The following is a 14,605-nucleotide window of genomic DNA, read 5'->3' on the forward strand; positions in this document are numbered from 1 at the left end:
ATAGCTGAGGATTAGGGGTAGTTCAATGTTTTAGCCTATCAAAACCTCTGAAAAAATAAATGTGTCTCTCAGAATCAAAAGGGAAAAATCTATGGGAAAATCACAAAAGCAGTGTACACAATTTAAAAAAATTAATGTTGTGTAATTAACAAGGATACATTTATGCTTTTTAGTGAATGAGTCCTACGGCAGATATCACTGTTAAATCATTTGACAGTGAGGGGAATATGGTTTTATTATGAAAACTTTGTGACCAGAAATACTGTTTTCACCCCGTGAGGGTTGACGCTAAATTTACATGGACGATGCCGTTAATACATTACATTACATTGCATTTAGCTGACGCTTTTATCCAAAGCGAAGAAAACAGAACCATATAAGTAAATCAGGTTTCATAGAGCGAAAACATTTCAAGTGCTACTCAACTGGCTTTAGATAAGCCAGTCCTTTATTAGTATATAAGTGCTTTGTTAATAATTCTATCGCTCGAAGTGGAGTCGAAAGAGATGAGTTTTCAGTCTGCGCCGGAAGATGTGAAAGCTATCTGCGGTCCTGATTTCAATGGGGAGCTCATTCCACCATTTTGAAGCCAGGATAGCAAACCCACGTGTTTTTGCTGATGGGAACTTGGGTCCCCCTCGCAGTGTGGGTGCAGCGAGCTGTTTGGCTGATGCAGAGCGGAGTGCGCGTGCTGGGGTGTATGGTTTAACCATGTCCTGGATATAGGAAGGGCCAGATCCATTCGTAGCATGGTACGCAAGTACCAGTGTCTTGAAGTGGATTCTAGCAGTTACTGGAAGCCATTGAAGGGAGCGGAGGAGCGATGTGGTGTGGGAAAATGTAGGAAGGTTGCCGCAAATTGTTGTTTCTTACACGACCACTAGAGGTGCTAAACTTTAAAACGTGACTATAGGTCGTCATAAGCTGCTGAACAATCAACCTATTTTGTCGTTTTTTGGAGGAGGAAAGGCTGGAAGGGTTTTATAACAGTAGCCAACAATTTCTTAGAAAACACACATGAAATAACTAATGAAACAAAACAAATAAAAAAAAACGGTGAATAACCTGACTCAAATTGTCAAACGCATTTGCAGTCACTGATCTTGTAGAGTAATGGATTTGCTTCAAGCCCCTGTCACACTGTCCCGGAATTGACACCCGATGGACACACGATTAAGGAAATGTTCAAATTCGGCTCTGATCGTAACAACACCGGGCCATTCGTGAGGGCATCTTAAGCCATCGTATGACCGCCAGTGGAGTTTCTCAGGCTCCGGCAGCAACTTCGTGAGCGGCAACTTCGTAAGGCACTCGTGAGGGCACCTTGTCAAATCGTGAGGGCATCTTGTTATCATCGGTGCCATCGGGCATTCGCCCTCACTCTGATCGGGGCGAATGCCCGATGGCACCGATGATAACACGATGCTCTCACGATGGCCTTACGAAGGGCAAAATTGACACACAAATTCAACACGAAAATGAACCTTCGCAAGTTCCTTCGGCAATCTTTTGGCATGCCAAAGATTTTGCCACCGCTTACGAAGTTGCTGCCGGAGCCTAAGAAACTCCACCGGCGATCATATGATGGCTTAAGATGCCCTCACGAATGTCCCGATGTTGTTACGATCAGAGCTGAATTTGAACTTTTCCTTTATCGTGTATCCATCGGGTTGTTTTATTGAACAACAAAATCATGTAAACATATTATGTAAATAACCCAATTTGTGTTCTGTGAAACTGAAAAGGGTATAATATATTATTTTGAAGGCGACTTGACAGGAGGTTGTTGTTGCTATGGAAACAACATTACGGAGAAAACCTAATATCTTCTACATATAAAGACGGATAAAGTAAAGAACAAAGTCTGAAAATATCAGTACAGTTTCATAGTACTTTAACATAATCGTTTTTGTTACTTTCGTTGCAGTTGTATGTCTTAAATGTAATGTAAATGTTGCCTTCGTGTGTGGTTCGGGGCCATCTTTGTGCGAAATTCACAATTCCATATTCGTGTGTCCATCGGGTGCCAATTTCGGGACAGTGTGACAGGGGCTTCATGGTTTTCACTCTCTTTGGTTCATTTGTTATTTTTTCAATTCACTAGGTGCATCTACAGTGGGGCAAAAAAGTATTTAGTTAGCCACCAATTGTGCAAGTTCTCCCAATTAAAAAGATGAGAGAGGCCTGTAATTTTCATCCTAGGTCTACCTCAACTATGAGAGACAAAATGAGAAAAAATCCAGAAAATCACATTGTCTGATTTTTAAAGAATTGATTTGCAAATTATGGTGGAAAATAAGTATTTGGTCACCTACAAACAAACAAGATTTCTGGCTCTCACAGACCTGTAATTTCTTCTTTAAGAGCCTCCTCTGTCCTCCACTTGTTAACTGTATTAATGGCACCTGTTTGAACTCGTTATCAGTATAAAAGACACCTGTTCACAACCTCAGACAGTCACACTCCAAACTCCACTATGGCCAAGACCAAAGAGCTGTCAAAGGACACGAGAAACAAAATTGTAGACCTGCACCAGGCTGGGAAGACTGGATCTGCAATAGGTAAGCAGCTTGGTGTGAAGAAATCAACTGTGGGAGCAATTATTAGAAAATGGAAGGCATACAAGACCACTGATAATCTCCCTCGATCTGGGGCTCCACGCAAGATCTCACCCCGTGGGGTCAAAATGATCACAAGAACAGTGAGCAAAAATCCCAGAACCACACGGGGGGACCTAGTCAATGACCTGCAGAGAGCTGGGACCGAAGTAACAAAGGCTACCATCAGTAACACACTACGCCGCCAGGGACTCAAATCCTGCAGTGCCAGACGTGTCCCCCTGCTCAAGCCAGTACATGTCCAGGCCCGTCTGAAGATTGCTAGAGAGCATTTTGATGATCCAGAAGAGGATTGGGAGAATGTCATATGGTCAGATGAAGCCAAAATAGAACTTTTTGGTAAAAACTCAACCAGACGTGTTTGGAGGAGAAAGAATGCTGAGTTGCATCCAAAGAACACCATACCTACTGTGAAACATGGGGGTGGAAACATCATGCTTTGGGGCTGTTTTTCTGCAAAGGGACCAGGACGACTGATCCGTGTAAAGGAAAGAATGAATGGGGCCATGTATCGTGAGATTTTGAGTGAAAACCTCCTTCCATCAGCAAGGGCATTGAAGATGAAAAGTGGCTGGGTCTTTCAGCATGACCATGATCCCAAACACACCGCCCGGGCAACGAAGGAGTGGCTTCGTAAGAATCATTTCAAGGTCCTGGAGTGGCCTTCATCATAAAATAGTGTGTGTGAGCTTAACTGGGTGTATTCAACTAACAGGGGCATTTCTTATTTTATTTCTGCTTTTTTAAGTAAATAAGTAAGTACAACTTTATTTATATAGCACCCTTATCAACAGGAAAGTGCTTTACATACAGTACACAATACAACTATAAAATGTGCAATAAAAGGCATACAACATAGCAAGTAAAAGATAGGATAAAACGAAAAAAAGCTACATACTACAGTTTTTAAATAGTAGTGTGTGCTCATGTGTTTCATTGGTCTACTGCCTACATATTCCATGGTAAGATTCATATTTAACCTCTATTTTGTAGAACAGTTCAAACATAGTGTGCACCTAAATATTTAAATATTGCCCATAGCACGTGAAAACCAGAAGCTGAAAGTAAATCCATAAATGCAATTTGTCAACACACTCTCTTGTATAGTCTTCTGTACAGACCTGCAATGCATACAGCACATTTCATAATTATGTTTCATTTGTTCTACTCCAGTCTGTGTTTCTACTGCAATCCCTAATAAAAGATCAATACATTTTGTTTTATAATTTAGATTATCTTGTATTAGCATTAAAAATAAGGATTAATTTAAATCAGTTCTGCATTAAATAATGATTCACTTTTTGATTACCAGCCTCTACTTCTGTTATTTCAATATTCACAGTAAAAATAAAACTATTGCCAGTAAGCAGTTTAGTTTCCGATAAGAACGGCAGTGCTCGGAGTCAGATGTGAAGAATGGAGTCACTGTAATATTAGTGAGACACTACACAGAGCTTCAAAGAGCCCTTGTGAGGAAGCGATCGAGCAGGGAAATGCCATCTGGTCATCCAGCTCTTTTTTGAATGACAGTGAAACAAAGGGCAGATTTTCACCCCCCATATCAGCTCACCTTCTTGTCTCTCTGTGCTGGAGGCAGCAGGGCCCTTGAACGCTCCGCAATTTTCTGAGAGAAAAGCAAATAAAGAGACAGGGTCAAGAAGAGTGTTTTTTTTTCCACTTTTAAAGAGGTCAGACATTATTTATTTGCGTGTAAATGTGTGTGTAGCAATTAAGATATGAACAACTTAGTATCAATGGGGCACCTCTATCTATGAATTTGTCATAAATAAACATTCATTGACCATGCAAATGCACTTATGAAATAAATAAATAATATTTCATGAGGAATTACCTTCTGCAGATCCCCGTAGCGCTGCACAGACTCTGAGAGTTCAGTCTTTAGTCTAGTCAGGTGCAGACGGTCTTGCTGTGCAACAAAAACAAGATTAGCCTTAATTAGCCCAAATGTTGTTTCATCCTCTGTTTATTCTTTAAAACGACAGGGAATGAGGATGGAAAGGGAGCATAACATACCCGTGAAGAGCTGCTGATTATATCAGAGAGCTGTTTGATGAGTTGGCTGGTGCTGGTTATCACTTTGTTGGTTTGTTGCTGCATGGAGTGTCTGGGGAAAAGATTGGAAGGAATACAGGGTGAGATAAGTGTGAAAAAGCAAGAAAAATATCAAATTAAATGAGACACGAAAATATTTTTATAGAAAGTGCAGATTCAGGTTATTTATTTTACCTATAAGTAGATTTGGTTTGCAGATAAAAAGAAGGAAGAAGCTTATTATAGAGCTGGATAACCGCTGTAACAGTCTGCTACGTTTAACTTTGGCTTACCAATCAATCTGCTGGACCTCTTTATGATCTGAGTGACAGAGTTTCTGCTCTTTAAAGGCAGGTTACCAAACCATAACATTAAAGAAAAAGACAGAATTTACTATAAAAGCACGATAAAACATGATCATCATGGTTTTGTCGATGTTAAAATAGGACAGTTTCCTAAGTCAATACCAACGCTGGCGATCCGTTTGGTAAACGGCTTCACAATTTGCTTCAAAGCTCAATTCAGAGTCAATAATTGTAAGATTGCACAAGTTCCACTGTCTGGTTCTTTATGGACAATATTGATGGAGTTATTTGTTTTGCATTGTAATTTTCTGCTACTGTGATAGCCTTTTTAAACAGCCTAACATTGACATTTCAAAAATAGTTTCACAAATGTTCCTTCTGATGCTAGATTATTGTTACCTATTGAAGAAATGTGGAAAATTGTCCTTTGAAACATTTGAATTTATCCCAGCTTTTCACCCCTCAGTGGTCATCGTTTAAAACTAACGATCCACCTATATAACCCCAGGACACGTAATTGTTTCCAATTTTCAACCCAAACTTTTTCTTTCCTTAACAAATTAGTTTTTATACCTTAAACACCAGCAACACAATAAATGAGCACAAAGCAAACTGGTGCAGAGATGTGGAAAGAGGAGACTTATGATAGGGCCTGATACAGTTGTATTAATGTTATAACATGGTTGGAATAATGGAGTAATATGCGTGCAACATGGGTATAATTACAGTGTAATATGGCTTGAATTTAGAAAATAGCAAAAAAAAAAATCTAAATATTTAAAACTGAATGCCCATTTAAGGGTTGATTCTTAGCATGGGGAAAGACGATTATTTTATGGTTAAGGTTATTTTTCATCAGTCAAATCTGGCAACATGATCTTTGTAATAGGGACTGTGAAGCTGACGTTGAGCGACCCGCAAGCAAGGAGGCAGAACGTCCAAAATACAACCCGGTGTCGGCATTTATTACTCACGGTTACATGACACAGCCTCAATCTCGCTGTTCAAGTGAGCACAGTCACCAGCCACAAGGATCTCACACACCAAGCAAAACAGGAAACACAGAGCCTAAATGCCCACACTGATGGCGCATTTACACTGCAGGCCTCGCTCGGCCTCGCTCGGTTTGGTTAGGCCTTATTAGGCCCGGCTCACTTTAATGCTGCGCTCACATTACAGTTTAGGAACTGGGGTAGTTACTATAGTAACGCAGTGTAGGCGGGACGATCGGCTTTTTGGCGGGCGGAGCGACGCTGCATACAACTGCCGTGACGTCATCTTCAATGCGACACAACTCACAAAACACACAACAACAATGGAGGATGTGGAAGCCATCGTGTCCTTGCTTCTTGGTATGTGGTTTTTTCTTCATAGGTTCACTGTTTTAAAAAATGCTGCAAGGTTCACTGTTTTCAAAAATGCTGCAAGCGTCCCTTAATATATGCAACACTAGGGATTAAGTCGTGCGAGAATTGTGACGATTCTCTCTGACCAATCAACAGTCGTCACTAGTTTAGCATATTCCGCCCGGTTGTTGGCCCCGCTTGTTGGCCTCGATAGAACCACGATTTAGTCGGGCCAGAAAAAAGGTGAAAAAGTAGCCCCGGGCCAAAACTAGGCCAAGTGGAAGCGCAACCGAAAACGGGCCCTGCACGGCTCCGCACGCTTAAACCGAGCTCCGCGCTGCAGTGTGAATGCGCCATAATTAACCCAACAAGACACAGGTTAGGGGGGAGGAGACAACACAGGGCACCAGGTGCAAACAATCAACAGCAACAGACATGGGGAAAGGGAACACTTTTCAAAAGAAAAACACATGTGCAATATACAAAGCCCGAAGCCGTCAGTCCACAGTGACGAAACCATCTTCGTCACAGGGACATAGAGCTGTTAGCAGTTAGCATGAGGCCCCACTAGTTGCCTCAGGAATTCACGCATGTTATTGTGATAGCTGCATATATTCCTCCCTCTGCCAACGCTGAAGAGGCATGTGACGTCATCAGCTCTACTGTAAGCAGACTGCAAACACAGCACCCAAATGCTCTTCTCCTGATCTCTGGAAACTTCAATCAGGCCTCTCTCTCAAAAACTCTGCCCACTTTCAAACAATATGTTACCTGCACCACCAGAGGAAATAAAACACTGGACTTACTGTATGCCAACACCAAGGATGCATACAGCTCATCCCCCCTTCCGCCCCTGGGCAATTCTGATCACAACCTGGTTCACCTCCAGCCTGTGTACCAACCTCTGGTCCACAGACAGCCGGTGCCCACACGCGCCGTGAAGAAGTGGTCTGAGGAGGCCCTGAAAGACTGACACTACTGCGTGGGATGTGTTCACTGACTCTCACGGGGAGGACATCAATGGCCTTACAGATTGCATCACAGACTATATTAACTTCTGTGAGGAAAACGTCATACCCACCAGGACTGTACAGTGTTTTCCCAACAATAAACCCTGGATTACCCCTGACATAAAGGCTCTCCTGAAGGACAAAAAGAGGGCCTTCAGATCTGGCAACAGAGAGGAGCTGAAGACTGTATAGAGGGAGCTGAGGTGGAAAATCAGAGAGGGGAAAAACAGCTACTGGAAGAGGATGGAGGAACAGCTGCTGCAGAGGAACGTCAGTGGGGTCTGGAGAGGCCTGAAAACCATCTCTGGCTACAAAGAGGCAGACGCCCAGGTCCGGGGGGACTGCCAGTGGGTAAACAACCTGAATATCTTCTTCAACAGATTTGATCAGTCATGCGTCTCCCCCCCCCCCCCCCACGACCCATTCCCCCCTGCTGCACCCCCCATCCACTGCCTGGAAATGGCCCTGTCACCTCTCCTACCTCTACTCAGCCCCTGGCCATCAGCTCACAGACACTTCTCACATCAACACCCAGTTCTTCTCCACCCGCTGACGACACCTTGTCCTTCACAACCTACCAGGTGAGGAGGGAGCTGCGGAAGTGTAAGGCGAGGAAGGCGGCGGGTCCAGATGGCATCAGTTTGAGGCTCCTTAAATCCTGTGCGGATCAGCTGTGTGGGATTGTGGAGCTTCTGTTCCACCTGAGCCTGAAGCAAGGGAGGGTACCACAACTGTGGAAGACGTTCTGTGTGGTACCTGTGCCAAAGACCCCTCACCCCAAGGACTTCACCTTCTGGTGCCAGAGGAACCACCTTCAGCTGAACGCAGCGAAGACCAAGGAGCTTGTGGTGGATTTCAGACGGCGCCAACACTCCCCCCCGACACCAGTGAACGTCCAGGGAGCAGACATTGAGATTGTGGAATCTTACAAATACCTGGGTGTTCACCTGAACAATGAACTGGACTGATAATTCTACTGCTCTGTACAAGAAGGGACAGAGCAGCCTCTTTCTGCTGAGGAGAATGAGGTCTTTTGGGGTGCAGGGGGCATTCCTTCAGACTTTTTACGACTCTGTTGTGGCATCAGCCATTTTCTATTGTGTGGCCTGCTGGGGCAGCAGCATCTCGGCTGCTGACGGGAAGAGACTGAACAGACTGGTAAGGAAGGCCAGCTCTGTCCTGGGGAGTCCTCTGGACACTGTGGAGGTGGTGGGAGACAGGAGAATGGCAGCCAAGCTGTCCCCCCTGCTAAACAATATGTCCCACCCCCTCCAGGACACCCTGTCCTCACTGTGCAGCTCCTTCAGCGATAGGCTGCTGCACCCCTGCTGTCTCACGGAGAGATGCCGCAGGTCCTTCCTTCCTGCAGCGGTCAGACTATACAACCAGCACAGCCCCTAGTAGAACCCCCCCCCCTACACACAACACAGACTATATCACCCCTTGCTGCTAAATACCAACAAACTATGTGCAATATATAAATGCTGTTAATAACTGTGTAATATATACCTTGCTGCTAAATCCTTAGAACTGTTACAAGGTGTGTATTTTGTATTTAGTAAATTGTGTAACTTGCCGCTGTTAAATACCAACCACCTATGTGCTAGATGTGCAATATATATAGATGCCATTAATAACTGTGTAATATATACCTGGCTGATAAACCCTAAGAACTGTTACAGGATGTGTATTTTGTAACTTTTTATTATATATATATTTTTAATTAAATCATAACTTAGTACTTTTTTTTAAATGCATGTCACATATTTAACATGTAACATTAAGCTGTCTGTGGCTCTTTTTCCTGCTGTAACTACGCACATTTCCCCTCGTGGGACTAATAAAGGTATTCTGATACTCGAACAATCCATCCATATTCATACAGGATCTGTGCTATACACGAGCCTCTTGCTTCCCCCCATCAGTGTAACCCGTGTTGTATTCTGCAGCTGCTTTGCTTGTGTGTTTGTTGTGTCCCCTCCTTCTTTCTCTATCTCTCATTGTCCAACTTTGTATACAGTCTTTTTGCTGCGTATGGTCCCTTGTACTTGTCTTCACTTGTTCTGTAATCAATTGAGAATGCAATAGAAAAACTAAATGGAACTTTCAGAAACAGGCATTGCTCAATGGACCATGCAATGCAATCGAGTCTCAGCCACATGTTTTATTTTGAGAAAGCCACAACTTTCAGGTTCCGGTGTTCTCACATCTGATGGTCGGATGACTTTCACAGGTACTACATCACACCTCCCTCTCTCTTAACCAACTCCTTTTTTTTGGTACACTTTTTATTGAGTTTTCACAACAATAATAACAGAACAACCTAAACAACAAAAAAGAATACACACAAATCAGTTATAAAATAAAGCACAATAATTACTAGTTGTCTGAAGACCTTCAATATTCACACATACTGTACAGGAATTAATTAGTTATTCACTTACTCATTGGTGCGAACCATGTAAATATTCCACTTTTCCCATTTCCTATTGAATGCATTCTCTTGGATTCTCCCAAAAATATATATATATACACTGAACAAAAATATAAATGCATTACTTTTGTTTTTGCTCCCATTTTTCATGAGATTAACTCAAAGATCTAAAACATTTTCTATGTACACAAAATAACCATTTCTCTCAAATATTGTTCACAAATCTGAAAAAATCTGTGATAGTGAGCACTTCTCCTTTGCCGAGATAATCCATCCCACCTCACAGGTGTGGCATATCAAGATGCTGATTAGACACCATGATTATTGCACAGGTGCGCCTTAGGCTGGCCACAATAAAAGGCCACTCTGACACGTGCATTTTTGCTTTATTGGGGGGGTCTGTGGGGGTCCGAAAACCAGCCAGTATCTGGTGTGAGGGTTAGGATTAGGTTTAGGGTTAGGGTTAGGGTAATGTTGTGAATCGAGTGGCCCATGGTGGTGGTGGGGTTATGGTATGGGCAGGCGCATGTTATGGACAATGAACACAGGCCACTCGATTCACAACATTACCCTAACCCTAACATTCTGAAGTAGAGTTTAAAAATAAAAGACCTTTGAAGTCTCATATATGAGCTATCATCCCTGTTTTTAGATGAGAATAAAACAAAAACTGTCCAGTATCATAGATCCATCTCACTCCAGGGTGATAGCAGGACACCCCATTTAGTCACTCAGAAAAAATCAGGAAATTCTGATGTAGAGTTTCAAAATAAATTTCCTTTGAAGTCTCATATATGAGCTATCATCCCTGTTTTTAGATGAGAATAAAACAAAAACTGTCCAGTATCAAAGACACATCTCACTCTAGGGTGATAGCAGGACACCCCATCTAGTCACTCAGAAAAAATCAGGACATTCTGATGTACAGTTTCAAAATAAAATACTTTTGAAGTCTCATATATGAGCTATCATCCCTGTTTTTAGATGAGAATAAAACAAAATCTCTCAAGTATCAAAGACTCATTTCACTAGATGGGGTGTCCTGCTATCACCCTGGAGTGAGATGAGTCTTTGATACTGGACAGTTTTAGTTTTATTCTCATCTAAAAACAGGGATGATAGCTCATACAATAGAGATTTCAAAGGTCTTTTATTTTGAAACTCTACATCAGAATGTCCTGATTTTGTCTGAGTGACTAGATGGGATGTCCTGCTATCACCCTGAAGTGAAATGAGTCTTTGATACTAGACAGTTTTTGTTTTATTCTCATCTAAACACAGAGGGATGATTTGTTTTTACTCTACCGTAATGCATAGGATATTCGCGCACCGCAATATCACGTGCGGGCTGGCTTGACTAGGTTTTCCCGAGTGGAGGCTGGCTTGACCGCAGTCATATCTCCGTGTTTTGCTACCTAAAGCTACTCGTTTGTTGTCTGTATTTGCTTCCCCTGTCACAAGTTCTGATCGCTCAGTGATGATCCTTATATTTATATAATCTGTGGACTCTCAGGATGTTATCTAAGCTTGTTTCTGCAGATCCAATAAGTATATCGATCGGTATAGCTAGAGTTCTGTGCTAACGGCCTTAAGATTATTTCGCTCGTTGCTAATTCAGAGGCTCATTGTTAGCTTTGTGGTTTATTTTGCAAAGAACATTTTTTTTTCAGTTAGCTGAGTTTCTTTCCGTTACATGGATATGAAACATTCATAGTTTATTAAATATTAAGAAGCCCTCAGACACTGTTTCCTGCAGATGATGCGTTTTTCCGCCCGGGGGCGGGTCGATGGGTTCAACAGGTTAAAGACTAATGAAAGATTTTCTCCTTAAACTTCAGGGAAGCAGCCTTCTATTCCTCCTGTTCTACCCATGTGGATGTTCCTGTGAATGGTCATTGCTTGTGGTAAGTTTTTTTTTTAAAAGGGCCACCCTTCAAATTGGGCTCTGGCAAACATGTTGTATTCAATTGATTTTGACACATCAAGCAGAGCAATTTTCTAACAAATCACTTAAAAAAAGTTACAGTGTTGTCTACTCGGTAAACTAAAGGTATCTCTTGTATCTCCTGTTTCTTCAGTTATCCAAGCATGTGGAAATGTAAAGAATTTGACAATTCATTTTCAAGAAGATCTGAACTTTTGAAACACTACAAGCTTGATCATCAGCATTATGGGCCGGGTCGTGCCTACCTCTGTATTCATGAGAATTGCCCATGCACATGCAACACATGGAAAGCTCTACTCACTCATCTAAGCAAATTCCATTCTGCTCAACAATCTTCACAGAACAATAGATTATATATGTGTGGATTAATTAATTTAAATGTTACATTCATACAAGCTGACTTGGAGTACTTTTAATCAAACCGTCGTTGGCTCTTTATAAAAATATCTGTATTATGAATTTTTAGTGTTTTTTTGTTTTCTATGCTGAGTTCATGTCCATAACAACATTTCCATTGGAGACAAAGTTCTTGGCGCAGTTGGACAAACACTCCAACAAACTGCTGTAGGTCATCAGGCAAGCCAGTCTCACTGCATTTCGTGTTATAGTCACAACATTTAATCTATTGATTCGTGTTCACCAACACGATTTTCCCCTTTTTTTCGTGTCACACAGAATGATTTTAAAAGCAATGTATTTCTATTGGTAGTATGTTTCGTGCCTGCAGCTAGTCTTTTTGTCCGTTCGGGTCTTGGAAGACCGGAAGCTGTGGGGTTCATAAAAACATGTTCTTACTCAATATCAAGCCACGATTATTGTTTTTATTTTAAATCGTATAATGTCGGACTTTTGACGTCTGTGAGGAAAATAAATGGGGCTCAGAGCCTCAGAATACTGAAATCTGTATTTTTTTAAATATTTGTTTCCTTCTAATTTGTAATTGTTTTCAAAATCACACACTGTTATTTACTCAATAATAAAACACAATTATCCTTGTTTTTATTTATTTGTTTAATTCTATAATCCGTTCCGTCAGGAACTGAATTTCAAAATAATGTCAAAATACTTTCAAAAATAATTTCTAAATAATTTCTAAATAAAATAACCGTGTTCATGTCTCCCTTGATTCCTTCTTTAAGTTTGTTTAAGTCCACTTTATGCTCAGCCCTGAAATCCCGTATTTCCTGGAGCACTGAGCGCATGGTGTCTGCCGAGTCCTGTTCAATCAGGAGAGACGTTGATGTATGACATACATATTTATTCCTGTGACACAATGTAATGATTGCCAGAATTATAACAGGTGAATGGAATAGAGAACCGCAGTGACGCGTCTTAAAACCCGGAAGTAAGTTAGCATTTTCAGCACTTCCGGTTCCTTCCTCAAAAAGCAATGCATTTTTTCCATAGGGTTTTGGAAAATAGCTCGAAATAAGGTCTGTGGTTGACACAAATTTAAGAGGTAATTGACGTTTTGTTCTACGACATTAAATACATCAGCAGTGACCCCACTGGGGATTTTTGAAGAGTTTACGTGTCTGAAAAACGATGGTTGTTACCGAATGGCAGAATAGGACTACAGAAATTGTCGAGGCCGTTGTACGTCATTACGCCGAACAGGTAAACACTCCCGCTAAGTTTGTTTTCCCCTGTGTTGTGCTTGAAAGCAAGTACCTGCCTATCTTTAATATCTGTATATCTATATCTGACCATTAGAATCTGTATTTTTGAAATTGTCGTTTTTAACACCGTAGTTTTACAAATGAGAGAATAATTAATTACCAGTGTTTTCCAATTTTACTTGGCAGTTCGTTTCGTTGGCTAACGTTAGCTAAAGCTAGCGCTACTAGTTAGCTACGCAATGGTTTGTTGCTTTGCTCCGGGTTGCAGCCACAGGTCTTCGCATGAAACGTGCTTGTTCTATCGTTTCCCGGCCAATGTTTTCCAAAGGAGAGTCTCGATTCATGCCATGAGGTAAGCTGACGTTACATTTTTGTCCATGTCACGGTGAAATGTAAATAATGGGTAGTGACTGTATCGCCGTTATAGAGATGGCACTGCTGAAAAGACCGCAACATAAGTAAAGATAATGAATACATCCTATTAAAACCTGTGTGGCTTATATGATAAGTCTTATTAGTACAAGCAGCATAACGTTTCACCATGTAACTAAAGATTGTAGTCAGGGAAATCAGTTTGACATATTGAACTAATAACAAATCACCTCTGGCTGGCAGAGAACTCTCTGCTCCATAGCTTCTCTTGGACGTACAATCACATGTACATTTTACATTTATATTCAATTTAATATTCCATCCCTCACATACTTTTGTATATATAATAACTTATATTTTGTTTTTCTTGTTATGCTGCTGCAACACAAACATTTCCCAAATTGGGATCAATACAGTAATATCTTATCTTAATTAATTAAGAAATATAACTATTATAATTAGTGTAGCAGCTGACACCTATTTTCAATATGGATTAATCTACCATTTATTTCTTTAGTTCAATTTTCATCTATAAAAATGTCAAAATAGTGAAAATGTTCACGAGACTTATCAAAGTGCAAGGTTATCTTTAGATGTTTTGTTTTAGCCTATGTACTGTATGTCTTAAAGGCCCAGTGAAGTGTGCACCTGTGCATGATCTGTTATGCTAATACGTATAGTAATGACCAAAATTGTCCATTGGAACCCATATCAAAAAATGTTGGAATAGCAACAAATTTGACGAGTTTTGAATTTTCCGGGGAAATCTGCAGTCGACCTTCGCCTTCGTGGGCGTGGCTTGCGATCTACTGCGTGACGTCACGAGATGGACGCCGCTGCACTGTTTACATTCACCACCGTTCATTTTTTCTCTTTTTCAAAGTCGAATTTCTCAACGTTTTTG

The 14,605-nt window shown here is 41.2% G+C and overlaps 1 protein-coding gene across 9 annotated transcripts in view; it reads right to left on the reverse strand.

Moving 5' to 3' along the window:
- The window catches only part of tsnare1 (T-SNARE Domain Containing 1), a 403,887-nt gene that overhangs the window by 155,104 nt on the left and 234,178 nt on the right, over positions 1–14,605 (reverse strand). For all 9 annotated transcript variants that reach the window (XM_079694017.1, XM_079694012.1, XM_079694013.1 and 6 more), the window contains 3 exons: positions 4,653–4,743; positions 4,471–4,545; positions 4,189–4,242 (listed from right to left, as the gene is read on the reverse strand). In XM_079694017.1, coding sequence (XP_079550143.1) covers positions 4,189–4,242; positions 4,471–4,545; positions 4,653–4,743 — 220 coding nt within the window. The remainder of the gene's footprint in view (positions 1–4,188; positions 4,243–4,470; positions 4,546–4,652; positions 4,744–14,605) is intronic.

This window comes from Notothenia rossii (assembly GCF_949606895.1).
Source record: "Notothenia rossii genome assembly, chromosome: 7".
Taxonomy (NCBI): Eukaryota; Metazoa; Chordata; class Actinopteri; order Perciformes; family Nototheniidae; genus Notothenia; species Notothenia rossii.